Here is a 27,090-nt window from a genome sequence, read left to right as displayed (position 1 = left end):
CCTGGCGGCTTCCCGGGAGGGCCCTGGAGCTGTGTGAGGTGTGGGGTCCCCGCCCCCGCCCACAGACACGCGGGGGCGCCCCCTCCGCCCCGCCTTTGTCCTGCCCCTGCCCGGCTGGATCTGCGGGTTTAAAGGGGCAAAGGCGAGAGCCGGGGGTCCCTCCCCTGGAGCCGGCCCGGCCCCGGTGACCCTCCCGCGCTCACCCGCGTCCTCTCTCCGCAGGGGACCCAGCCGCAGCCGCGGCCTCAGCGCGGGCGCCCCGAGGACTCCACCAAGTTCGCGGTGCTCACCCTGGTCTCTGTGGCGGCCATCGTGGGCGTGCTGCTGGCCTCGGGGGCCGCCTACTGCCTGCGCCACGGCTCCCGCCACCGGCTCCGGGAGAAGCTGGGCCGGCCCCCCGGCCCCGACTGCACGGCCGCCTACCAGGTACCACCCGGCCTGATGGGCAGCGCGCGTCTCCCTGCTCAGGATTGATCTCCCTCGAAGGCGGCAGGGAAAGTGCCCGCCATGAATTATGTATGATCCGTTATCTTTGCTCCGGCCACCGTTCCGGAGAGACTCGGGCCGCGGCCTGGCACCCCTTCCCGAGGGGCGGGGACCACGCCTGCGGCCAGCGGCCAGCGCTCTCGCCTGCACGCGGGAAGCCCCCCTCCCGGGAGGAAGCGCCTGGCCCCAGTCCAGCGGGCGGGAGGCAGGTGCCTGGGGACGTTGCTGCCCGGGGCGGGTGGACACTGGGAGAGTTTCCCCCCTGACCTCTGGTCGGCACGGAAGGGGCCACGTGCAAGTCGGGGGCAGGTGGACGCTGCCGTCCACCAGGGCACAGGCGCTTTCTAAAAAGCTCCCCCAGACTTCTGCCGGACCCCCACACCCACCCCCCCTCCGGCGGCGGGCGAATGAATGTGTGCGTCCCCAGCCTGGGGGACCCCGGGACACGGCTGGGGCTGACCCCACAGAGGCCGTGGCCTGGGCAGCGCCGGCTCCCTCTGAGAAGGCAAAGGCAACTGGCCTTGCCCCCCGCGGGCTCGGAGCTGAGCTTCAAAGCCCGGAAAGAGCCTTTGAAGAAGCCTGGGGAAATGTCACCTGCAGCAGAGTCCTGGGCAGACCCGGGTGAGCCCGAGGCAGGCGGGCGCCCGGGTCCACTCTGAGAATCGGATAGAAAATGCTGATGGCGTGGAGAGGTGGGATTCTCGGGCGGAAATGGAGAATTCCGACCAAAATGCAGGTTGGAAAAGCATATGTAGAGTTTGCGATAATTAACAGGGAAAAAAGTTCCCGTGACAGCTCTAATTAATAGTATCTGTAATTAAAATCACGCCCTTCCAGCAGGAAAACTGTCTGAATTTCTTGAAGTGACCTTTTTCCGTTCCTCCTGGGGCACGGCAGTTAAGTTGATATTGATTTTATAATGAGCTCTGGTTTGTTTAATAAGAATCTGTAATCCAGACAATAAATGCAGTGTGTGCCTTCCTCAATCCAGATTAATACGGAAGGCAGGAGAGGGGCACTTTGCCGTGAGCATCTGACCAGCAGGGCCAAGCGTCTGTGCAGAGGGGGCTCCTGGGGCCCCGGCCGGCCGGGCCTCAGCTGCGGCACGTGGACCCGATTCCTTCTGGGCCTCCTTCCAGGGAGCTGGAAGCCCCCGCGGTGGGCGGGGCCGGGCTGCATCTCCTCACGGATTGTTCCCCCAGATCCGCGTTGCCCTGGAAATGGGGGAGGAGCTTCGGGGAAGGGGGACCGGGAAGGGCTGGGACTCCCGGGGGCTGGTCCGCGGCCGCCCGGGTCCTGCATCAGGTGGTCCCCAGCAGGGCCGCCGTGCTCCCCGGGATGGGCTGGTGCTCCCTCGGCCCCTCAGCCAAGGGGAGGAAGGTCCCCACAGACACCCCCAGCGGGCTTAACCTCCTGAGCCCCCACCGCGCCCTGACGGTCACCCGGCGGGCGCCCACCCACGGCTGCTCTGCCCCCTCCCGTGACGTGGGCGGCACGTGGGACTCTGGCTCCTTTTCTGAAAACGCCGTCCCGGTCCAGGTGGCTCTGAGCCAGACCAACCCGGGGTCTGGGAAGACACCAACACCCCCTCCCCCCGCATCTCTGCCCCGACGTGCCCACCCGCGCTGGTCTCCTGTCCCCCGGGTGCAGGACCCCAGAGACTCAGGGTCTCTGCTCTGGGGCTGACGCCCGGACGGGACCCTCAGGTGCCTGGGAGGGTCCGACCTGGGATGGCAGCAGGTGGCCTGGGGGAGGCCCCCCCACCGCCCGCCTGAGAGCCCTGCAGACGCCTGTCCCGGCCTCCCTTGGGCGCCACGGGGGCCACAGAGCTCATGTGAGGGTGGCAGGCTGCATCCCCAGCCCCACGGGGAGACCCCACTGCCCACCCCCCCCACCTCTCGCTTTTCCTTCCCATGGCCTCAGCCTGGCTGGCGTCATCCCCAGGGTCCAGGGAACCTTGTCCTCCCATCTGAGTGCCTGGTGGCGTTCCCTGCCTGCAGCCTCCCGGGCTGCCAGCCTGGCTCTGCCCGGCACGTTCTCAGGACAGCTCTGGGGGCCCCAGACCCTCCGCGGGCCCCAGGCCGGCCGTGGGGGTCCCTCGGGAGAGTCTCGGAGCCCCGGGGCCCGGAGTGAGCCCCTCCCCTCCCAGCGTCCTCCCAGGACCCCACGGCCAGGAGCAGGCCCACAGCCCACCAGGAACACCCCGTGGCCCCCGCTGACCCACCCAGAGGCCCCCCTGGAGCCTCCCAGCGGGTGGCCGTGCCCTGCCCTGGGGTGTTTGCGTGTCCGTGGTGCGTCTCCGAGTGACCAGCAGCCGCAGCCCCCGGGAGCCACCCGAGCTCTCAGCGAGTGACCCCGCAGGTCGGGGCTGGGCTGTGCCCGCAGCTGCCTGGAGCGTGGACACTGGACAGAGGCTCCAGGTGGGCACTGCTGTGGCCCGATGGCAGAGCTGCCCGGGCCCCGCCCCGTGTCGCGTCCACGGCCCCTTTTGTCCACCTGGGGTGGGAGACTCGGGCCCTCCTCGCTGCCAGAGCGTCGGGGGACGGACTCCGGGGCAGAAGCCGGGCGGGCCCCTCCGTACCCGGCCCCCAGCGCCACACGCCCGCCCCATCGTCACTTGTCCTTGGATGAGGGGGACACGCAGACAGTGCTCCTTGGAGGAAGGGATTCACCCTAGAACGAGCGTGGAACTTTCTGGAGGGTATTCCCGGGAGGAGGCGTCCGTCCTCAGCAGGCGGGCGGGGGACCCAAGCTCTCTGGCCCGTGTGCCCCGTCTCTCCGGGGTCACCAGAAGGGCGGCCGTGAGCAGGCCCGGGCCGGGTGCCTGAGCCGCCCACACGGCGTTCGCTCCTGCTGTGTCTGACAGGGCCCAGGCCGCGACCCCCGCCTGCACGGAACCGCGCAGTTCCCTGCAGGGCGCGCCAGACCGACCCCCTGCCGGAACGGACCAGGCAGGAACCAGCCACGTGGACTGACTGTGGGGACACGCGGCTGTGTGGGAGGACGGCGAGGGGCCGGACTGTGTCCTGGGACACCGTGCCCGAGGACCTCGGGGTCTGGCCACCTTGGCTGGCCGGGACAGCGGGGGCAGCCGAGGACGCTGGCGGCGTCCTGAAGGCCTGGCGGAGTTTCCTGCCTGCAGCCTCCCGTGCAGATATTCTTCCTCTCCCCACAGCTCCTTCCTCTCCTCACAGCTTCTTCCTCTCCGCTTCCCACAGCTTCTTCCTCTTCTCACAGCTGCTTCCTCTCCTCTCCTCACAGCTCCTTCCTCTTCTCTCCTCACAGCTCCTGCCTCTCCTCTCCTCACAGCTCCTTCCTCTCCTCACAGCTTCTTCCTCTCCTCACAGCTCCTTCCTCTCCTCTCCCCACAGCTCCTTCCTCTCCTCACAGCTTCTTCCTCTCCTCACAGCTCCTTCCTCTTCTCTCCTCACAGCTCCTGCCTCTCCTCTCCTCACAGCTCCTTCCTCTCCTCACAGCTCCTTCCTCTCCTCACAGCTCCTTCCTCTCCCCACAGCTCCTTCCTCTCCTCACAGCTCCTTCCTCTCCCCACAGCTCCTTCCTCTCCTCACAGCTCCTTCCTCTCCTCTCCTCACAGCTCCTTCCTCTTCTCTCCTCACAGCTCCTGCCTCTCCTCTCCTCACAGCTCCTTCCTCTCCTCACAGCTCCTGCCTCTCCTCTCCTCACTGCTCCTTCCTCTCCCCACAGCTCCTTCCTCTCCTCACAGCTCCTTCCTCTCCTCTCCCCACAACTCCCTTCTCTCCTCACAGCTCTCTCCTCACAGCTCCTGCCTCTCCTCTCCTCACAACTCCTTCCTCTCCTCACAACTCCTTCCTCTCCTCAAGCTCCTTCCTCTCCTCTCCTCACAGCTCCTTCCTCTCCCCTCCTCAAGCTCCTTCCTCTCCCCTCCTCAAGCTCCTTCCTCTCCTCTCCTCACAGCTCCTGCCTCTCCTCTCCTCAAGTCCTCAAGCTCCTTCCTCTCCTCTCCTCACAGCTCCTTCCCCCCAGAGCGGCAGCTGGGGATGAGCCTGACTGGGTGCTGAGGCCCGTCCTGGCTGCAGGGCCCCTGCCCTTTCCCCTGGGAGCCCCTCTCCCTCCTCGCCTGCTTCTTTCCTTGTGGGAGTTTTGCGGAAAGGAAGAAGCGGCACATGGCCGGTCCTCCGGCACCTGGTGGCGGCCAGCCTGGGGTCTCGGTCGTGGGCCCCTCTCCCGCCGGCCTTGTGTGAGGGCAGGGGCCGGTGGGGTGTGAGCGTGAACTTGGGGTGATGGGGAGTCCGTAGACATGCGTGAGCTGTCAGTGTGGGTGACGTGACTGTTTTGCTGTGCGTGGGTACGTGTGGACATGTGTGTGCTATGTGTGAGATGTGTAAGCTTTGGTTGGCGTGTGTGTATGTAAGTGTGTGTATGTAACTGTGTGTGAGCTGCATGTTTGGTGAGTGACAGGGTGTTGTGTGCATGTGTCTGAGTGCCGTGGCCATGTGTGTGCAGTTGTGTGCGTGTCTGAGTGTACAGGTATTGATGCGTGCCTGGGTAGGTGTGAGCGTGTTCACCGGTAGGTGTGGGTGTGTAGGTGTGATTATGCATATGTGTGAGTACACTGTGTGCATGTGAGTGTGCAGGTGTGGAGGTGAGAGTACATGTGGGTGCCTGTGTAAGTATGAGTGTGCATATAGGTGTGAGCATGCACCCAAGTGTGCACGTGTGTGTGCACATAGGGCATGTGCATATGTATGCGTTGTGCAGTGTGTGTGCACATATGTATGTGTGTGAGTGCGTTGAGCATGGTGCATCTGTGTATGCATGTGTGTTTGGCATGGTGCGTGTGTGTGCATATGAGTGTCGGGCAAAGTGTGTGTGTGCATGTGCCTGCGTTTTGGGTACTGCGTGTGTGTGCGTGTGTGTACATGTGCCTATATGTGCATGTGTGTGCTTGTGTTACGTACTTCATGTGTGTGCGTGCATGTATGTGTGCCTGTGTGTGTGCGTTTGTGTGCATGTGTGTGTACGTGTGCCTGTGTGTGTCTGTGTGTGCATGTGCTTGTCTGTTGGACACTGCATGTGTGTACGAGTGCCTGTGTGTGCATGTGTGTGTGCCTGTCAGGCATGGGGCCTGTGTGTGCATATGTATGTGCATGTGTGTGATGTGTGTGTGTATGTTCCTTTGTTGGGCACTGCATATGTGTGCATGTGTACGTGTGCATGTATGTGCATGTGTGTGCCTGTGTGTTGGGCACAGGGCCTGTGTGTGCATGTGTGTGTGCATGTGTGCGTGTGTGTCGGGCACAGGGCCTGTGTGCACTGTGTATGCATGTGCTATGTGTTGGGCACTGCCTGTGTGTATACGTGTGCATGTGTGTGTGTGCATTGGTGCGTGTGTGCGTGTGTGTGCATGTGCCTGTGTGTTGGGCACTGCGTGTGTGTATGTGTGCCTATGTGTGTATGTGCATGTGTGTGTGTGTGTGCATGTGCCTATGTGTTGGGCACTGCGTGTGTATACGTGTGCCTGTGTGTGCATGTGTGTGTGCCTGTGTGCACGCGTGTGCATGTGTGTGCGCGCGTGTGTGTCAGGCACAGGGCTGCTGTCTGCCGTGTGCCCTGGCTGGGCCTGGGCCATGCTGACGGCGTGTGTCTTGCAGGAGCTGTGCCGGCAGCGCATGTCCGGGCGCCCGTCGGAGCGGCCCGAGGCCCCGCACACGTCACGTGTCAACAGCGTCTCGTCACAGTTCAGCGATGGGCCCGTGCCCAGCCCGTCCGCGCGGAGCAGCACCTCGTCTTGGTCCGAGGAGCCCGTGCAGCCCAACATGGACATCTCCACTGGCCACATGGTGCTGGTAAGCGCCTGCCCCCGGGGACGGGCTTGCCCCCGCCCCGCCCCCATGCTCCCGCTCACCCGCCGCTGTCCGGCCACCCACGCCCACGGTGGGCGGGGACACTCGGGCACTTGCCGTGGGCGGGACATGCCCACGTGTGGGGCTTCGGCTGCTGCTGCTCCGCTGCCGCCCTCGGTGCAGGGCCCTGGGGACCCCTCGCCTCCTGCCCTCAGGGCTGGGCTCCCTGAGACGCGGGCTCGTGTCCGGGCAGGGCCCGGTGCTGGTGCAGGCGGGCAGAGGCGCACAGGCCCCGTCCCCCGGACCCCGCGTCTGTGCCCTGTGTGAGGGGCGCGGGCTGCAGTGCCGGCAGGAGCCGCCCGGGACCTTCTTTCACATCACCCCCCACCCCGGGCCCCTTGCACCCCTACCCAGTCTGTTTGGAGCAGGCGTGGCTGCGCGCGCGCGTGTGTGTGTGCGCGCGTGTCCGTGTGTGTGCCCCCAGCCAAAGCCCCACGCCCGCGCGACTCAGCCCTGCGCACACCCGTGGGTGGGGCGAGGGCTGACCTGGGGCCTGGTCTGCCAGTGGCCAGCTTGACCCCCAGACCCCTGGGCACAGCCCCCAGCAGGGAGCGGACCCCCACGTGACCGTGCCTTCCCCTGGGCCTCAGATCCAGCAGGAGGGGCAGGACTGCCGTGTCTGACTCCACCTCAGCCCACTGGGAGCCAGGCCTGGGGGGACTCCCTCGAGCAGGAGCGTTTCTTCCGGAAACCCCTGGACAGGTGAAGCCCCTCCAGGTGGGCGATGTCTCCCGGGCACCCAGTCCTGGGCAGGGGTGCAGGAAGGAGCTGCAGGGGGAGCCAGATGCCAGCGACAAGGCTGACCCCCGGGGTGGCCACTGACCTGCACGTGGGGCCCCCGGCACCCTCGGGCGCATCCCAAAATCTCCCGCTCTGGGGCAGGCGCTCATGGCTGGGGCCGGGGGAACACGCTCAGCTCGAAACCAGGGAAGCACAGGAGACCCCCGGGACCCAGCACAAGCCGAGAGAGGGGCCCACCGCATGGTCCCAGGGCACCGGGCGGGGCACCGTGAAGCAGGAGGAGCCCAGCCCAGGCGGCAGGTGGCCGGGACACGGGACAGGGCAGGGCCCGGGCTGCGGGTGTGGAGCTCAGGGGGGGACACGTGTGAGGAGGAGAAGGAGGAGGAGGAGTTCAGGGAGCACCAGCCCAGCCGTGAGCCAGCACAGCTGCTCGCCGCTGCCTGGCTGGGGTGTGTGTGGGAGTCGGGTCTCAGCCTGTCCATGGGCCCCGGTCAGCAGCTCAGGGCATGGGGACCAGTAGGGGACCGAGAACAGGCAGGACACGGGGACGGGCAGGCGTCCTTGGCCAGCGAGGGGCTGTCCCGTGTGCCCCAGCCTGGCCTGTCTTGCTCCTGGCTGGGCAGAGCACTGAGACCAGGAATGGGGTCAGCCTGGCCTCAAGGGAGTCTGCCGCAGCCCTGCGCCACCCGGATGATGGGCGGGGAGCACTCGGTGCTGGGCAGGGGGAGCACTCGGTGCTGAGAAGAGGATGGGGAGCACGGTGCTGGGCAGTGGCTGTGGCGAAAGCAGAGCAGTGGTGGCCTGGTCATTCAACTGACCCTCAGGGTTCACTCGGTTTTCTGCAGGATGGGGCTCTGCACCTGCTGGTGCGGAGAGGAGGGACGGCCACCGGCCGCGGATGGCTCCTGCGCGCTTCAGTGTTCCCGGGGGCCGGAGCCCAGCCTGACGGCCTTGGGGACTCTGGGACTCGGTGCCCGTTGCCTGACAGCAGCTGTGGCCGCGGGCCCAAGGGGCGTGCGTGTCTGCGTGCTGGACACCCTCGCGGCTGTCGGCTGCCCCGGGTGAGAGGCTGCAGGTCTCCCCGCCCTGGGAGTGAGGCTGAGCGGGTGGGCCGGGGCCGGCAGGGGTTGCTCTGGGGCCGGGGGCCTGACGGGGTCTCAGCGGCTGAGGGACCTGTGAAGGCACTGCCATGTACCTGTCTGCCCGCCCCACACACCCCTGTCTGCCCACCCCCCACACCCCTGTCTGCCCGCCCCACACACCCGTCTGCTCGCCCACCCGCACCCCTGTCTGTTCGCCACCTGCACCCCTGTCTGCCCGCCCCCCGCACCCGTCTGCTCGCCCACCCGCACCCCTGTCTGTTCGCCACCCGCACCCCTGTCTGCCCGCCCCCCGCACCCGTCTGCTCGCCCACCCGCACCCCTGTCTGTTCGCCACCCGCACCCCTGTCTGCCCACCCCCCGCACCCGTCTGCTCGCCCACCCGCACCCCTGTCTGTTCGCCACCCGCACCCCTGTCTGCCCACCCCCTGCACCCCTGTCTGCCCACCCCCCGCACCCCTGTCTGCCCACCCCCCGCACCAGTCTGCTCGCCCACCCGCACCCCTGTCTGTTCGCCACCCGCACCCCTGTCTGCCCGCCCCCCGCACCCGTCTGCTCGCCCCCCCACCCCTGTCTGCCCGCCCCCCGCACCCGTCTGCTCGCCCACCCGCACCCCTGTCTGTTCGCCACCCGCACCCCTGTCTGCCCACCCCCCGCACCCGTCTGCTCGCCCACCCGCACCCCTGTCTGTTCGCCACCCACACCCCTGTCTGCCCACCCCCTGCACCCCTGTCTGCCCACCCCCCGCACCCCTGTCTGCCCACCCCCCGCACCAGTCTGCTCGCCCACCCGCACCCCTGTCTGTTCGCCACCCGCACCCCTGTCTGCCCGCCCCCCGCACCCGTCTGCTCGCCCCCCCACCCCTGTCTGCCCGCCCCCTGCACCCCTGTTTGCTCATCCCCTGCACCCCTGTCTGCCCGTCCCCCGCACCCGTCTTCTCGCCCCCTCACCCCTGTCTGCCCGCCCCCTGCACCCCTGTTTGCTCGTCCCCCGCACCCCTGTCTGCCCGTCCTCCGCACCCCTGTCTGCTTGTCCCCCCGCACCGTCTGCTCACCCCCCCCCCCGTGCCCATCTGCCCGCCCCTGCTTCTGTCTGTCAGCTCGTATTCGGGGAGGCCTGTGCCGTGTCCACTTCCTGGCCTTGCTTCCCGTACCTGGACACGGGGCCACCCCCGTCTCTGGCTCGTCCTTGCTCATCCCTCTGTGGGCCCTTCCCGGCCCCCGACCTCCAGTGGCATGCGGCCTGTCCCGGCCCGTCCCCGTCCTCTGGCTTCTCCAGTCTTTATTTGGGGTGAGATTTCCTGTTTTCCTAAAATACTCGCACTCCAGCCTTTTCGCTGGAGCCTGGCAGTCTCTGCCAATGTTAATTAAATGTTAATTAACCCTCACACTTGGAGAGCCCGTTGGACAGGGTTCACACCCGAGCTAATTTCCTCTCATTACCTAGGAACACTGTTGCCCTGCGCAGCAGCAGTGGGAGCCGTCGTGCCCGGCGGCAGATCTTCCTTGCTGGGCGCTGGGCCCCGCGCTCCGTCCCCCTGACTCCACCCGGCCCAGATCCTGCTGCTCCCGGGGCTTCCCCGCCAACCCTCCCTGCCGCAGTCTCCCCTGTGGCCCTCGGGGCACCCACGGCCCATGTCTGTCCCAGCGTGAGTTTTCTCTGCGTGGCTGTCACTCGGGCTGCGTCTCTGCACCCCGTGGCCTGTCTCGTGGACAGTCGCTGTCCCTGCCTGAGTGCGGCTGACCCTCTGCGCTCGAGCAGCGTGGGTGGGGCAGGCACCCCCTGTGGCCGCTCAGCGTGAAAGCCAGACGCAGCCCTCCCACTGGCCAGGACCCGCCTCGCACCCAGACTCACCTGGACGCGCTCCTCGCGCGTTGGCTGCTCCGTTGGGACGTTTGGGGCCCCGCCCTCCCCGCCCCACCCCTCCCTGCCAGGCCTCGCGGACACAAATGTCTCCTCGTGGCCTGAGCAAACCCTGCCTGGAATGTGGCTCTCCCGGGGCCCCCTGCTGCCTGCTGGGCACCCCCGGGGCAGGTGTCCGTCCCCACCCTTCACCCTTCACCCTTCGGGGGCATCGTGCACCTGTGTGCTGGGGGTCTATGCCCTGGGCACTGGAGTCTGCAGGGAAGGGGGGTGGGGGCAGGGGGAGCGGCAGGAGCAGGGGCACACCCCGCCTCCACAGGGACCCGCAGAACCACCCCAAGCGTGTAGGAGCATGGGGGGGACACGCGTGCATCGAGCGTGTAGGAGTGTGTGGGGGGACACCCGTTCACCAAACATGTAGGAGCATAGGGGGACATGCATGTACCTGAGCATGTAGGAGTGGGGGGGGGACATGCGTGTACCCGAGCATGTAGGAGCGTGGGGGGACACGCGTGCACCAAGTGTGTAGGAGCGTGGGAGGACACGCGTGTACCTGAGCACGTAGGAGCATGTGATGGACACGCATGCACCCGAGTATGTAGGAGCATGTGGGGGACACACATGTACCCAAGCGTGTAGGAGCATGGGGGGGACACGTGTGTACCCGAGCGTGTAGGAGCATGGGGGGACACGCATGTACCCGAGCGTGTAGGAGTGTGGGGGACACGCATGCACCGAGCGTGTAAGTGCGTGTGGGGGGGTGGGACACGGGTCGTGGCAGGTGAGGACCCTCATGCGCAGGGCAGCGCAGTGGCAGTGGGCACTGTGTAAGGGCAGCAGGGGCCTGGGCTCCGGCTCACCTGGTGGCCACCAACCCGTTTCCCCCCAGGAACCCCCTCAGCTGCCCCTCCCCTTGGTGGGCTGGGGCCCTGTGGTAGGGGCCGGCTGCTGGGCCTTCCCCTCCGCTCCCGTAAGACTGGCGGGCGCCGGCTGGTCTCGGGGATCACAGACGGAACCTTCCAGCACACGCGTGCCCGCCTCGGAGAACTTCCCAGAAGCGTGCGGGGCGCCAGCCTCTCCCGGCGGGAGCAGGAGGCAGCTCCGTCTGGGGCTCCCGGGGTCCTCGTCTCCCAGAGAGCCCCACGGAATGAGCCGCAGGGCACTGGCCACCAGGCCATGTGGAGCCCAGCTCGGCTCTGCCCTGCCCTGCCCTGCCCTGCCCTGCTCTGCTTGTCTCTTCCGCCCTGCTCAGCTCGGCTCAGCCCCACTCATCTCTGCCCTGCCCTGCTCTGTGGCTCCCGCTGCCTCCCAGGCGGGCGAGAGGCTGTCTGCGTCACCTAGCAACCGCCTCCCGCTCCCCTCTCCCCCCTCTCTGCGTCACTCGTGCAGGCCGGCTCCTCGGCGCTTGTCCCTGCCACAGGCAGCGTTGGGGTGTCATGTCTCAGGGAGAGGAGGCTCCAGGACTGTCACTGTTCAGATGCTGAGGGTCACTTCCCGAGGGCGGGCCGGGCTCGGGCTGGGTGCGGCCCGGGGAACAGCACACGCCTGCCCTGTGTGACCCTCACTCCCGCCCCCAAAACCCCCAAACAACACAACAGCCCACCAACTCCCCGCTTGATCCGCCCAGCCCCTGGCACCAGAACAAGCCCCTGAACTTGCTGCTGGACTGTGCAGGGCAGAGCACAGTGGCCAGGCCTGCCGTTGCCCGTGAGTGACGGTGGCCTTCATCCCTTCGGGGCTGGGTGTCAGCAGTGGCGGTGGTGACGGTGGTGGTGATAGTGATGCTGGTGGTGGTGGATGGTAGTTGTGATGTGATGGTGGTGGTGGTGACGGTGGTGATGGTGATGGTGATGGTGGTGATGATGGTGGTGGTGGATGGTAGTTGTGATGTGATGGTGATGGTGGTGATGATGGTGGTGACGGTGGTGATGATGGTGATGGTGGTGGTGACGGTGATGGTGATGGTCGCGGTGATGATGGTGATGGTGGTGGTGATGATGGTGATGGTGCCGGTGATGGTGGTGATTGTTTTGTCAATGGTGGTGGTGGTGATGGTGCTGGTGATGGTGGTGGTGGTGTTGGCAATGGTGATGGTGATGATGGTGGTGGGGGTGGGGGTCATAATAGTGATGGTGGTGATGGTGGTGGTTGTGATGGTGGTGGTGGTGGTGACGATGGTGGTGATGGTGGTGGTCATGATGGTGGTGGATGGTAGTTGTGATGTGACGGTGATGGTGGTGATGGTGATGATGGTGATGGTGCCGGTGATGGTGGTGATTGTTTTGTCAATGGTGGTGGTGATGGTGCTGGTGATGGTGGTGGTGATGTTGGCAATGGTGGTGGTGATGATGGTGGTGGTGGGGGTGGGGGTGATAATAGTGATGATGGTGGTGGTGATGGTGATGGTGGTGGTGGTGGTGATGGTGGTGCTGGTGATGATGGTGGTGGTGGTGGTGATGGTGGTGATGGTGCTGGGGATGGTGGTGGTGGTGGTGATGATGGTGGTGCTGGTGGTGATGGTGGTGGTTGTGATGGTGGTGGTGGTGGTGATGGTGGTGGTGGTGACGGTGGTGGTGATGGTGATGGTGGTGGTGGTGGTAGTTGTGATGGTGGTGATGGTGATGGTGGTGGTGATGATGGTGGTGGTGATGGTGGTGGGGGTGATAATGGTAATGGTGGTGGATGGTAGTGGTGATGGTGATGGTGATGGTGATGGTGATGATGACGGCTGTGATGGGGGTGGTCCTTGGCCCCTCCTGTGTGCTCCTGCTGTCCCTATTGCACCCGATCTCTCGCAGGCTTCCACGTTCTCACGGTGTTTTCTTTCCCTCACTCCTTCCCGCCTTTCCATCAGCCTTTCAGGAATCCAGGTCAGTTTCCAGCAGAATCTTGTCACTGGCCGTTTCAGCGAGCTCATGCCAAGAGTGTGCTCCGTGTGTAGCCGGGCCCCACTCAGGCTGGTGCCGACCCTCCTTTCCCACTTCATGCAGGCGGCAGTGATCCACGCGGCACGTTTGTGGTTGCACCAACACCCGCGTGTGCAGTTCCCAGTCTGAGCTTCGATGGGCGGAGGCTGCCCTTCCCCTTACGCTCGGTCTTCCCTCAAGTCTCGGAAAGGCTCGCCCTCTCCGCGAAGGGTCACTTAGCTTCTGCACTAAAGCACCCAGAGTCAGACGCTCATTATCCAAGTGGAATGATGTGTTTGATGATTGCTACGCTCAGAGGTTCAATATGGATGAGAAGAGAATTAGGAGAGTCCTGTCCGTCCCCAGGTTCATCTCCCATCTGTGAGAGAAGCGTGCCACTGCAGAATGACACTCCGTGGTGACTTTTTGTTTGATAAATAGCTATTTTGGGAGCTTAAAATGCCACACGGAGATATTTTAAACCTCCCAAAGGCAGAAATCGGTAGGAATATCACAAAATGGAATTAATTTTTCTTTTGACCCACGTTAATTGAAGACGTTGTGGCAGACGGGTATGTAGATCACCACATTGTCATTTGTGGGAGGTTGTGTTTTTTTTCTTTTCACTGTCTGTAGACAAAATTACAAACAGAAGAGAAACACAAAAGATAGTTGGTAAAGGCAGGCGGCCTGAATGAATAATGCGTCTTTCATTAACATATTTCCCTTATTAACTGTATAATTAATTGTCCGTAGCCCAGGGAAACTATGGAAATTGCGTGTGGAGATGTATCGGGCTGACTCGTACTCAGACTCCTGCATTCACCATTAGTGAGGCCGGAGATGGGAGACGCAAATCCGTAATTATTTCTCACTATTTGAATGACAAGCGAAGAATTTTATCAGCGGCGCTTTAAATGAAACAGGATTAGCAGCTAAGGTTGAAATTGTTCATCTTTCTGACGGAAATAATTGGGATGGGGATGTTTCTGTGGGAAGAGTGGTTTGAGCACAGCCTCGTCGCGGTGGAAAAAGCCATTTTCCGATTCTCTGCAGGAATCTGAATTGGCTGGTGTGAGCTGGGTGGCACGTGGCCGCTGGCCCCCAGCCTGTGTGGGCACAGTGGGGAGCAGGCCCCGGGGCCCGGTGCATGTTCAGGCCCAGAGGTTGCCCAGAAGTGCCCTCGGCCCCTGCCTGACCCCTGCCAGACCAGCCAGGTGCCTCCCAAGGAGCCGAGACCCCTGAACCCCAGCAGGGCCCTGACCCCTTCAGAGCGCAGAGCCCAATGGGGAAAGGCCTGCCTGAGCCTCCCCCTGAGTGGACGACTGGGCCAGCGCCCACAGCCAGCCCAGTGCCCACGACCCGCCCAGCGCCCACAGCCTGCCCGGTGCTCTTGACCCCCTCTGGTCAGCGGAGTGACGCGAGCCTGGAGGCCGGGTCCTGAGGTTCTTTGAGACTCACTCCTCAGACCCAGGGACACAGACTGTGCCCAGATGTCCACTTGTCTGCAGTGAGAGTGGGAGAGTGCCCGGGCTGGGGCAGGGGCAGGGTCAGTCAGAGCCTCTGGAATGGCTGAGGGTCTCGGCGATGTGCCGGCCTCCCCCAGAAGCTCCTTCCTGCGATGGGAGTCCAGATAGAGGCCACGCCTCGGAACAGGCGCTGTCCCGGCCAGTGTGGCCACCTCTGCGCTGCCGTCTCCAGCCCCCACCCTCCATGGTGCCCCGGCCGGCCCTGGACCGGCCTCGCCGGCCGCAAACCCCTGCGTTTGTGTGCTCGCCACAGCAGTCCCCCTGTGGGGTGTCCACGAGGACCCGGGCTGTCCCAGCTAGTGGCCCGGGCTCCTGCAGCGCCTGTGGGGTCCCGGTAACCCAGAGGCCAGCCTCAGCGCGGGCGAGCGGCTCACCCAGAAGCAGCCCACCCTGGGCAGACTCGGCAGGACCCACTCACCCGCAAGCCAGCCTTTGGCCCCAGATTCAGCTCAGTGGGGTGCTTCTGTGGGAAATGGGACGGAACTCTCCCGTCCGTGGGCCGTGACTTTCCATCCATGGGCCGTGACTCTCCATTGGGCCATGACTCTTCATCCGTGTGTTGTGACTCTCCATCCGTGTGCCGTGACTCTCCATCCGTGTGCCGTAACTCTCCCGTCCATGTGCCGTGACTCTCCATCCGTGTGTTGTGACTCCAGCCGTGTGCCGTGACTCTCCATCCGTGGCCCGTGACTCCCCCTCACTCTGCACTCTCCATCCTGGTCTTCCCCCATCTCATGGAACCTTGGTTTCTCTTCTCGGTCCGCATCAGTCAGGAGCTTGGCCGAGCTGCTCCTTGGGTTCTGGGCGTGTGGGACATGCCGCGGGGGCAGTGCAGGTGCTGTCTCGGCTCCCAGGGCCTGTCTCCCTCCCCCTGGGCCTTCCTCGCCCTCCCTCTCGTGCCCTGTGTTCTGTGCACGGATCCTGGCGTACAGCAAACTTCAGTCGAGGCTGACAGCCTGCCCGTCCGGGTGAGCGGGTGGTGAGGACAGCGCCGTGGAGTCCAGCGTTTTCTCGCGGAGACATTCCTGGGAAAGAGCGTGATTTGCAGTGAACGTCTCCCATCGTGTTTGTTCCGGTCAGAGCCGTGAACCTCTGTACCAGCTCATGCGTGTTTCATTCTTAGCTGACCGCCTGGGGGTGAGGGGGTGAGGGGGTGAGGGTGAGGGAACAAGGGTGGAGGTAGGGCGGGGGTAGGAGCCAGGCAGGGGTGAGGCTGGGCCCAGCAGGGGTGAGGGTGTGAGGCTGCATGCCAGGCAGGGGTGAGGCTGTGAGGGTGGGGCCGGCAGGGGCGAGGGGGTGAGGGTGGGATTGGGCAAGGACGGGAGCCCAGCAGGAGTGAGAGCGTGGGGGGGCGGGGAGGGCAGGGGTGAGGAGGTGAGGGTGCGGATAGCGCAAGGGTGGGACCAAGAGGGGAGGGGCCTGTCTGCAGTCTCTGGCCTGCTGTGCTGGACTGGTCAGCGGGTGGGCTTGGCGGCTGCGGCTGGACGTGCCTAGTTTCTTTAGACTCTCCTGGGCTAAGAAGCGGCAGACGGGGAGAGGCTTCCCGCGCCCAGCTAGCCCGGGCCTGGGTGCAGGACAGGCCTGCTGCCTGCCAGCCAGGGCTCTAAGGGGGCGGCCCAGTCCCTGAGCGTGCAGAGTCCCCGCCTGACCGCCGTGTGCTGCCCATCCTGGGCACGGTGCAGCCTCAGACCAGCTACTCCCGCCCAGGCCTGGCCTATGGGCAGCGTCCCCCCGGGTGGCGGCTGTGGCCCCGTGCGGTGGGCTGCATCCCCGCTCCCCAGTCCCCTGGCTCTGCTGTGACCTCAGCAGGGTCACGGCCCGGGGGTCCCTCGCCCCAGCCCTCAGGCCCGGGTCCCCACCCAGTCAGGGGTGTTGTTTCTCCTCCACGGAGCTGCTTCTGCGCCCCCAAAGCGCCCGGCCTGGGAAGGGGAGACTGAGGGGCCGACATGGTCCATCGGTGCGGTGCTGGGCAGCGGGCCCCGCTGACCCTCCCTGGGTGCAGCCGCTGCTGGCCGGCCCGGGAGAGGGGGGGCACGGGAGAGGCCCTGGGTTTATTGGGTCCGGGAGCTTCTCCCTCTCCTGCCTCAGGGGCATCCGGCTCAGAGCGGCATGGCATCGCGGGGCTCCTGGTCCTGTGGCCAGGAGAGTGTGGGTGGACCCCACGGGTGGCTCACGTGAGTCAAGTCGGAAGGAGAGAAGGGCGATGGCTTCTCCCACTCCGCCTCTGCCCCCAGGGCCCCCGGGAAGACCAGGACTGGGGAGGTCTGCGTCGAGCCCCCGCCAGCCCCACCAGGTGGCCGAGGCCACACCTGACGTCTGCTTGGTCTGCCAGGCAGGGAGTTGGTCCCCGCCACCCAATTTCTCAGGGAGCCGCGGACTCGGGCTGGAGCGAGGATGTGGTCTTTGCAGGAAGGGAGAGTCGGCCCCAGGCCTTCCCCAGGGCTTTCGGGGTTCTTGTCTCTCCTCGCAGGAAAGAATTTCAGGAGCAGACTAGTGGTAAAGCGAAAGGGGTTTTATTGGGAGGCCTTTGGAGGTGTGGAGGGGGAGGGAGGGAGGGAGGGAGGACCACGCTCGAGGGAGAACAGAACGCAGCTTCTCCAAGGGCGGAGAGACCCCCACACACCCAGCATTAGGCAGGAAGGCATGAAAGTCCACACCTCAATTGAGAGGGCAGATGCGGGTGACACACGTGCTCGGCCACGTGGGCGCAAGCAGCACCTGGGCTCGGGCAGCACGCGGCCTCCCTTGGGCCAAGGCGGCCTCTAGAGGGTTCCTCCAGCTGCCCCCGTGTGGCTCCTGCCTGGGTCAGAGTCTCTTGCTGAGGGGGGGATTTGGGGGCGGCCTTCGAAGCTCCTTTTCCTGCGCTTCTCTGGGCTGAACCGCTGAAGTCCATGGGATCCAGGGAGAGGGTGTGCGAGGGGCTTCCTCCGCGGCAGGGGTCCGACCTCCTCAGGTCTGCCGAAGGTCTCATCTCGGGTCTCGCTTTCTGTTCCCACACGGTGGCTCAGCCTGGAACTCCCCTTCCCAGGAATTCCGCTGACCTGGGTTTCCCTCCTACTTCCCGCAGCAAGGACGGGGGGCATGAGGCCCTGATGGACTGTCCCCGAGCGGGGGCGGGGGGGAGGGAGACAGGGGACGGTGGGATGGGGGACGGGAGAACACGATGACATCGGGGATGGGGATGTCAGTGAGAGAGCACCCAGGGCCGCTTGTTCCCTGGGGGTCGGCGGGTTCCGGAAGGTTCCCCGCCCTGGGTCCTGTGAGGCGGGGCCCGTGCATGTTTGCAGGGGTGTGGGGTAGAGCAGCAGGCTCGAGGGCAGGCGGGGGTCAGCGTGAGGTGGGCACTGCCCCGTGGGGCCACTTGGGAGCTACACAGACCCAAGGAGGTGTGATTCTGTCAGAGTGAGGGGGCGGGGGGCAGCGGCCTGTGCTGCCCAGCAGCAAGGGGGTGCGGCCAGCACTGCCCAGCAACCAGTCAGCCCCGTGGACAGCTTAGGCCTGTGACAGTGACCGTGAACCCTAAGACCCACAACAGCGAAGGCCAGTCTGTGAATCTGAAGGTCAGGCCATGTCAGTGAAGGTCAGACCCGTGTTAGTGAAGGTCGTGCCTATGTCAGAGAAGGTCAGCCCGTGTCAGTGAAGGTCAGACCCATGTTAGTGAAGGTCGTGCCCATCTCAGTGAAGGTCAGCCCGTGTCAGTGAAGGTCAGGCCTGTGGCAGGGTCAATTCAGCATGAGTTCCCAGAAGGTGGGTTCTATCTCGTGGGCGTGAGGGTCCATCCCAGGTTGAGTTTAGGACGGCAGAGGTGAGTCTGGCCGGAGGCAGTGGGGCCCGGCAGGGTGTGACCTGCGGGTGCAGAGGAGCTGGGAGGCCCCTCGGGCACTCAGTCCCTGACATCCCCCCATGGCTTCCTGGGCCCTGCGTCTCACGGCGGCCGCGCTCAGTCTGGGAAGCCCCGAGCCTGCGACCTTGGTGACGGCCCACGACTGTCCCCTCGGGGCCCGCGCCCCTACTGTTGCCTCAGCTCCGAGTCCCCCCCCCCAGCTCAGGAAGTGCCTGCCAGCATGCGAGCGGTCAGCTGGGCATGGACGCTGGAATGCACGGGATAGGGGCCCCTCCCCCTGCTCGGGCCAGAGCCCAGCCCCTGCTGACACGGCACCAGCTGTCGGAGGCGTTGGGCAGGAGCTGGCCTGGGAGCTGGGGCGGGCGCCCTGAGCTGCCCAATCCGCTGGCCCAGACGAGGCCCAGGACAGGGGCCCACCCTCACCCGCAGCGGCTCCCGGCCCCCAGTGTTGCCCCCTACTGCCCAGGGACACGGGCCAGAGCAGCCAGCCTGCAGCGGGGTGGGGTGAGGGGCTGGTGGGTTCAAAAGGCCCGTGGAGACCACGTCCGTGTGCACGTGTGCATGTGCGTGTTGGTGGGCATGCGTGTGGCATGTGTAAGCAGGTGCATGTGTGTGAACGTGTGTGTACACGTGAGCATGTGAGTGCACATGCAAGCCTGTTTGAGCACTGCATGTGTGAGAGCATGTGAGCACGTATGTGTTGGCATGTGCAAGCACAGGGGTGAGCATGTGTAAGAATGTGTGGCGTGTATGTGTGTGTGTGTGTGAGTGCCGTGAGCAGGTGCGGGCTGCGTGTGAGAGCGGGTGCGTGTGCAAGCATGTTTGCGCATGTGTGCATGTAGACGTAGGCGTGTGCAAGAAGGTGGTGTGTGCAGGCACGTGTGAGCGTCATGTGCACGTGGAGCCATGTCTGCAAGTGAGTGTCGTGTGAGAATAGACGCGTGCGCAAGCCTGTTTGTGCGTATGAGCATGTGTGTGAGCACGTGTTGCCCAGTGTTTGGCTTGCGTATGCGTGGCGAGACCCATGCGTGTGCTGGTCCTTTCATCCTGGGCGCTGTAGCAGGTCAGCCATGAGCTGCGTTTCAGAGGCCGCATGTCATCGCCACACGTGGTGGGAAGGACGGGTCGTCCCTGCGGTCACCTGGACACCCCGCAGCCTGCGGAGGCTTTGCTGCCGGCTCTGCTGTGCCGAGGGGTCTGGGCTGCTGAGACGCCCCCGCGGGGCAGGGGGCAGTGATGGCTCGGGGCAGAGGTGAACCCATTGCCCTGTTCAGTGCTGTTCCGTCCGGGGGGTGGGGGCGCTGTCCATTTGCGGCCCAGTCGCCCTGGCTCTCAGGCCTCCTGTGGACCCCCCTGCAACAACTCGGCCTGCTCGACTCGTAACAGAGCGTCTACGTGGCCGAGGCTCGTGGGGAAGCCGCCCTGGGCTGTCCCTGGCCTGGCCACGCGTTGCCCGGTGCTGGGTCAGGGCCCAGCCTGCGTCCCGGTACAGTTCCAAGTTCAGGCAGAGACGGTGTCCAAAATCGGGCCCTGCCAGCCACACTTCCTGGGGAGTCTGCCCATCCCGGAGTGGTGGGGAGCAGACAGCACCGGGAGCCCCCGAGGGTGTCCTGCCTCCCGCAGGGACCCACGCCCCGCCATGCCCTCACCACCACCCTGACTGTCCCCAACTGTCCCCCGACCACAGCTCGCATGCCCTGACTGTGTTCTGTGTGCCCGCTGCAGGCGTACATGGAGGACCATCTGCGGAACAAAGGCCGGCTGCAGGAGGAGTGGCAGGCACTGTGCACCTACCAGGCGGAGCCCGGCATTTCGCTCGTGGCCCAGCGTGAGGAGAACGTCCCCAAGAACCGCTGTCCCGGGGTGCTGCCCTGTAGGTATCGGGGCTGTGGGTGTCCGGGAGGCGGGTGGGTCACAGGCTGCCGGGGCTGCCTGGGGCAGTGGGTGCTGTGCCCCCGCCCCGTGCCCTGCCCGCACACTCTCACCTCGTGGCCATTGTGAGCCCCAAGCTCGTCTCCCTCGTGGCCTGTGACTAGATCTGGCACCACTGCCTCGGGGAGCTGGCGTGGGGGCTGTGGGGATGCCTTCTGCGGCCAGACTCACCAGGGCCCAGCAACTGGCAGCCGTGAGCCCAGTGCAGTGGTCAGCTCAGGGCCCCTGTCAATACCACCGAGTGGCCACGGCCACTGTTGCTGTTTTTAAACTTGCACGATCTCAACCGTGGCACAGAGGACTGGCCAAGATGCCCGCTGGGTACTACTACAGCTGTCGAAAGAGCTTGTGCTAAATGCAGCGACCCGAGTACAGGACACAACTGTCCCACGTGTGCCTCACATGGCTCCTCTCCCGTGGCTGCGTGGCACGTGGCACCTCCTCTCCCGTGGCTGCGTCACATATCACCTCTGCCACGGCTGCATGGCACATGGCACCTGTCCTCACTGCCTGTGTGTTACATGCGCCCCGCGTGGCACCCGCCCCCTCACAACCTCGTGTGCGTCCCCAAACTCCGGGTCCTTCTCACTTGGGCCCCAGATGCTCCTGCAGGTTTCAGGCCACTGCTGGGCCCTGACGAGTGGGAACCCACAGAGGAGGGAGGCCCGGTTCTCCGACTCACACTTGTGAGCTGCATGATAAATGTGTGCAGTGAGCCTGTGTGCTTGTGTGTGCCATGTGTGCAGATGAGAGTACGTGTGTGTGTGTGCATTCAGGCACATGTACATGTACGTTCTAGCATATGCGCGTGTGTGTCCACCCAGGTACATGTGTTTGTGTGTGCATACATATGCATGCACTCAAGGACATGTGCATGTGTGGCTCCGTGTGCCTGCAAATGTGGATGTATGTGCACATGAGGGTCGTATGTTTATGAGTGTGTGCATGGGTTTACTCATGTGATCTGTATACACATTTGCACTTTTGTACGAACATGTATGTGTGTGTCATGTCGGGGCATGTGTGTGTGCACATGAGGGTGTGTGCTCCCCTGTACCTGTGCCTACAGCCTTACAGTGAGGCTGTGTGTGTGCATGTGAGACCGTTTGCTCACCTGCACCCATGCTACAGCCTTACGGCAAGGCTGTGTGTGTGTGTGTGTGTGTGTGTGTGTGAGGCCGTGTGCTCGCCAATATCTGTGCCTACAGCCTTACGATGAGGCTGTGTGTGTGAGACCGTGTGCTCACCTGTGCCCATGCCTACAGCCTTATGGCGAGGCTGTGTGTGTGTGCGTGGGACCGTGTGCTCGCCTGTACCTGTGCCTACAGCCTTATGACGGAGGCTGTGTGTGTGCGTGTGAGACCGTGTGCTCACCTGTACCCATGCCTATAGCCTTACGGCAAGGCTGTGTGTAAATGAGACTGTGTGCTCACCAATATCTGTGCCTACAGCCTTACGACGGAGGCTGTGTGTGTGGGTGTGTGAGAGACCGTGTGCTCGCCTGTATCCGGTGCCTACAGCCTTACGGTGAGGCTGTGTGTGTGTGCGTGAGACGGTGTGCTCGCCTGTACCCGTGCTACAGCCTGTGACACAAGCACAGCCACCGCATGTTTGATGATGCAGCCTAGTTGTGTGGCCCTGTCTCCCCACGTGTCCTGTCGGGGAAGCCCCCCACCCTGGTCTTCACATGACCACGTGCCCCGCACCCCAGATCTGCACACAACCACGTGCCCCCAACCCAGGTCTACACACCACCACGTGCCCCATGCCCTGCACCCTGGTTTGCACATGACCACGTGCCCTGCACCCCAGATCTGCACACGACCATGTGCCCCCCACCCGGGTCCGCACACAACCTGGTATTCCACACCCCACCACAGGCTGTCCCTGTGGGCAAAGTGACTCACCCCAGCATCAGGAAGTGCCCCCCACCCTTTGGGGACTCTTATCCATGTCGGCACCGTGTCCTTGGAGACTCATGGGAGAAGGGGACACAGCCTTCGGAGGAGCTGGCACACGGGAGGCAGGGGTGCTGTGGAGCCCCCAGACCATGTGCAGGACCCGCTGGCACCTGCCCCATGACTGATGCCCGTCCCCACATCGCCCGTGACGGTCGGGGCCCCTCACCAAGCCCGTCTCCTTGCCCTTCTCTCCAAGTAAGGTCACAGGGCAGAAGGCCAGTTCCACTGGGCCCATCTGGGGACACACTTGACCTTTGACACTGGGGTCCAGTGCAAGTGGATGGACCAGGATTGGCCCTGCTGCTGGGCCCCCTGAGGTGCACAGGTGTGGATCCTGCCTTCTGCTGGAGCCGGGCAGCACAGGGTACCGGAGAACCTTCCAGAACATGGTTCCCCAGGCCACCACCCCACCTCCCCTGGGAGCCCATGCGGAGGGACACTGGTGGAAAGTGTGAGATAAGCCAGGAGCTTATGGGGCCCTGACCGATCAGGACTGGCCACAGCTCCAAGACAAGCTGCTGGAGGTCCCCGGTGCCACCTCAGAGCCGCCTCCGGCCGTGGTGGGCTCCTGCTGGTGGGCATCTCTGCATCTCTGGATCGGGCAGCTACTCCTCGCTGGACCTGTCACTCCACTGCGCCAGGATCCGTGCCAGGGCCCCGGAGGCGGGTCCAGAGCAGCATTGGCCACTCCCCTGGGGGGAAACCCACTGCCCTCCCCGTGAACCTGGCCACGGTCTCCATGGAGGCACATCCAACTTAAGGCCTCCGGACTCTGAAAGGACGGGACTAGTCGGCGCGAGCGTCACTCGGTCCAACTCAGCACACTCCTGGGCCTCAGGGCCCAGTGATGAGCCGCGGGCAGCGTGGCCGGGCAGGGGCTCATTAAGGAGCAGACCAGCCACGCCACACAGACACATTCCACCCCAGCAGCCACGTTCCACCCCACAGTGATGCCACGCAGCCACATTCCACACCAGCAGCACCACGCAGCCATATTTCACCCCACAGCGATGCCACACAGCCACATTCCACCCCAGCAACCACGTTCCACCTCACAGCAATGCAACGCAGCCACGTTCCACCCCATAGCAATGCCACACAGCCACTTTTTCCCCAGCAGCCACGCCATGCAGCCACATTCCACCCCAGCATGGGAGCAGGACGCGGTGCTCATGGCAGCGCCCACCACTGCGGAGCAGCCTGGGCCCCGGGTGGAGATGACAGTGCCACAGCAGCTGGCAAATGACGGTGCAAGGGCAGCGGCCACCCGGGACCCTGGAGGCCGTGGTGTGAGCCTCACTGGCCCCACTGGCTCAGGCCAGTGTTGGATGCCATGTCCCATCAACGAGCTGCTGGGGTGGGATGCAGAAGGTTCTGGGGCCACAACTGACACAGTGACCAGGACAGAGGGTCCAGGTGTTTGTCTGTAGGTGAACTTGGTCCCTGTCCTTGCACCATTGAGTATGGTCACTCACACCTCTGAGAGAAGTCGCCCACATTCCAGGTGACACAGATATCTTGTGGGTCATCCGCTGCTGCTCCTGGGTCTCCGCTGTCCAGCCTGAAGTGTGGTCAGTCCCGGGGCCCCGAAGATGTGGGCAGCGGAGAGGAGAGATGGGAGATGAGAGCTGGTCATCCCCACGGGGCCTTGTCAGCCTGTAGCCACGTGTCAGCACTGGGGCTGCTGACCAGGCCAGCCGTGTTCTCTGTGCCTGCCTCTGCCGGGAAGACCGTGATGGTCTCGGAAACCGTGGGAAGCGACAGCCCCAAGCTCCAGCCAGCTCAGCCGCCGTAGGCCCACGAGTCTCCTGACCCCCAGAATTGTTCAAGCATGTCAGGGCACATGGGGAAGTGAGGGCAGCCAGCACCCCGCCGGCCCTGCCCTCCTCACTGTCCCTCCGGGGCCACGAGGTCTGACCCCACTCTGCCGAACCCCCAGCTGTGCCCACCAGGCTCCCCACGGGCGCCCCCACTACCCACTGCCACGGCTTGTTCTGACCTGGCCCCGTCATCCTTGGAAGGTTCCGAGAAGCAGGCAGGAGGGGAGCTCTCTCGGGCCACGCGCTCCCGGGGCTGTGTCCGGCTGCCTCCAACACATCGTCCACACACATGCGTCCACACAGCCTCGCCGGGAGCCAGCCGTGGGCTCTGAGGGGCCAATTCCACGGTGGCAGCTATGGCACACACGCCTGTGATTGTCCTGGAGCCTGGGGCAGCTCTGCACGCCCTTCCGTGGACCTCCAATGGAGAGGGCAATGGGGACACGGCATGCCCTGGGCATGGCGCTCCTGCCACACACGGGCCCACCCCTGAGTCTGCCCTCCTTCCCCACAGATGACCACTCCAGGGTCCTGCTCAAGGTGGAGAACGGCCACAGCCAGTCGGACTACATCAACGCCAGCCCCATCGTGAGTGCCCAGGGCGCAGGGACACGGGCCAGGGTCCAGCCCCATCGTGAGTGCCCAGGGCTCAGAAACACGTGGACCAGTGTCCAGCCCCATCTTCACAGACTCAGGGACTGTGGCCTTGTCCCCGGCCAGCTGTTCCCGTGTTCCCTCTCCTGCCCCTCGTGGCTCTGAGTTGGTGTTGAACTAAGGTCCCACGAGCGAGGTGCATCCCTGTCCATCCACCCCACACGTGCTGTGCTCGGTCTACTCTGAGAGGGACGGCCCAGAACAGGGCACCAAGCAGGGCCCAAGAGTGCCAGGGTGCCCCGAGGCACAGGCCTGTGGGTGACTCGGCTGAGCCACACCCCACATGGGTGAGACACAGCACTGTGGACACCCAGGGCGTGGGGAGCTCCGGGCTCCTTCCGTGCAGCTGGCCACGGAGGTCACGCAGAGGCCGTCCTTGTGACACAGGGTGTAGGAGTCACGTGAGCAGGGGAACGTGTGGCGTGGAGGTGCCCGCCCATTGCCGGGCGGTGTTAGTAGGGGGTCCCCCCACCCGGCTTGTTCCCACCTTGTCCTCAGACCCTCCAGGCCAAGGGGCTCGTGTTCGTCCTTTGGGTCCTGCGGTCCTGCTGCTGTTAGGGGCATTGCCCGGCTCCAGGCTGGTCCCCCAGATGTCCCTCCGTTCACGCGCTGGAGTGAGGGGGGCGGGGCGCGGACGTGCGGAGGGCCCTTCCGGCAAAGCTGACCCCCGTCCTGTCTCTGCAGATGGACCACGACCCACGTAGCCCCGCCTACATCGCTGCCCAGGGCCCGCTGCCCACCACCGTGGCCGACTTCTGGCAGGTCTCTTCGCACTCGGGCCGTTTCCGGAGGGGGGTGAATGGCCGTGGCATGCCGAGATGCCCCGTGGACAGCCCCGGGCCCCCGGGCCCTTTCCTTTCCAGAGTGTGGGCTGTGGCCCCAGGGTCTTCACTGCTGGCCACTCCTGGCTCTGCTCACCTGCTGCGCCCTTCTAGGCTGGGGAGGGAGCGAGGGGCTCGCGGACCCCCACTGTGGAGCTGGTGGTTCCGTCACAGCAGGCTCACCCCGCCACAACCCCACACACCAGGCCGGGCCCAACCCAGGGAGGTAGGGGAGATCGGGACGGTGAGGACAGGGCGGGGCGGGGTGGCGAGGGCCCCAGGAGGTGGGGCAGTCGCTGGCCAGGTGGCTGGTCGGTGGCGTGTCACAGGATGGGCAGGCACGACACATGGACTGCCTGGGGAACTGGGTCTCATGGGGTCCATGTGGGTGTCCCCGGACAGGGCTGAGGAGCCGGCCCCAATTCCTCTTCCTCTCCCTGGCAGCCCTGAAGGGAAGCGACACTCGCGGCTCCTTCGGAGTGGGCTGGGTCGGCTCCAGGCAGAGGCGGAGGGCACCCGCAGCCAGGGAGACACGGGAGTCGTGTGTGAGCGTATCTGAGCATGTCTGAGTCATGTTGTCGTCATGAACATGCGAGAGGTATATCTGAATAGGTGTGAGTCACGTGTGAACATGCCTAAATCATCTGAGTCATGTGAGCACGCCTGAATCATGTGTGAGCATACCTGAGAAACACAGTATGGGAAACAGCAGTGAACCGTGCCTCGTGGGCACCCATTCATACCACACGTGGTGACACTGTCCGGGTGTGGTGGCGGGTGTGTGTGATGTCCAGCCTGAGAAGGGGGAGGGCGCCATGGTGTCCGTGTGCCACAGCCCCTGTTCTGGTCAGGCTGTCCTCCCGCTGATGGTGATCCTGGCCCAGAGCCCGGCCTGAGCCATCCCTCTGGCTGTGTCATGCCCCACAGCCCATCAGTGTGACCAGCCGGGCCCACCTCTGAGACAGTGGCACCCGCATCAGGCCTCTGCCTCAGTGTCCCTGCGTCCCCCGTCCTGAGCCAGGGCTGTGGCACGGGCAGGGGCCGGTGCCTGTCCTGTGGCTGGCCCGGCTCCTCCCCAGGGAAGCTAGACCTGCCCTCCGGTCACTGGCAGCTTTTCCCTGATGCTGCCCTTTGAGGCCTGGCCCCGTGCTCGGGGTCCTGTGCACAGACCCTGAGGTGGCCCGGCCTAGCCTGTCACCTCCCTCCCCGTCCCACCTTCCCTCCCCTGGCTGTCTTGCCTGTGCACCCCCTCGGGTCCCGGCATGAAGAGGGACGCGGCACCCCTGGGGGTGACCCTCTGTGGGGTGCGGATGGAGGCCCAGTCGGGGGGCTGCCCCTCGTGAGAGGCTCAGGGTCCACATAGCTGCCGTGGGGGCCCTCGGTGATGGCGGCTCTGTCCCCAGTGGCCGGGGGTGTCACTCCTGGCGGTGCTCAGGGGACCATATGGGATGCTGGGAACCGAACCCGGGTCGGCCGCGTGCAAGGCAAATGCCCTCCCCGCTGGGCTATCGCTCCAGCCACGCGCTGCATCTTTGGTGGCTCACAGCA

At 64.7% G+C, this 27,090-nt stretch overlaps 1 protein-coding gene across 1 annotated transcript in view; it reads left to right on the top strand.

The window, feature by feature from the left end:
• The window catches only part of PTPRN2 (protein tyrosine phosphatase receptor type N2), a 174,951-nt gene that overhangs the window by 135,468 nt on the left and 12,393 nt on the right, over window positions 1-27,090 (top strand). Inside the window, exons 10-14 of the mRNA XM_056134846.1 lie at window positions 223-426; window positions 6,120-6,314; window positions 20,080-20,227; window positions 24,582-24,655; window positions 25,406-25,483. Coding sequence (XP_055990821.1) covers window positions 223-426; window positions 6,120-6,314; window positions 20,080-20,227; window positions 24,582-24,655; window positions 25,406-25,483 — 699 coding nt within the window. The remainder of the gene's footprint in view (window positions 1-222; window positions 427-6,119; window positions 6,315-20,079; window positions 20,228-24,581; window positions 24,656-25,405; window positions 25,484-27,090) is intronic.

Source organism: Sorex fumeus, unplaced genomic scaffold (genome assembly GCF_029834395.1).
Source record: "Sorex fumeus unplaced genomic scaffold, SorFum_2.1 ptg000107l, whole genome shotgun sequence".
NCBI lineage: Eukaryota > Metazoa > Chordata > Mammalia > Eulipotyphla > Soricidae > Sorex > Sorex fumeus.
This window is presented reverse-complemented; position numbering and strand designations above follow the sequence as displayed.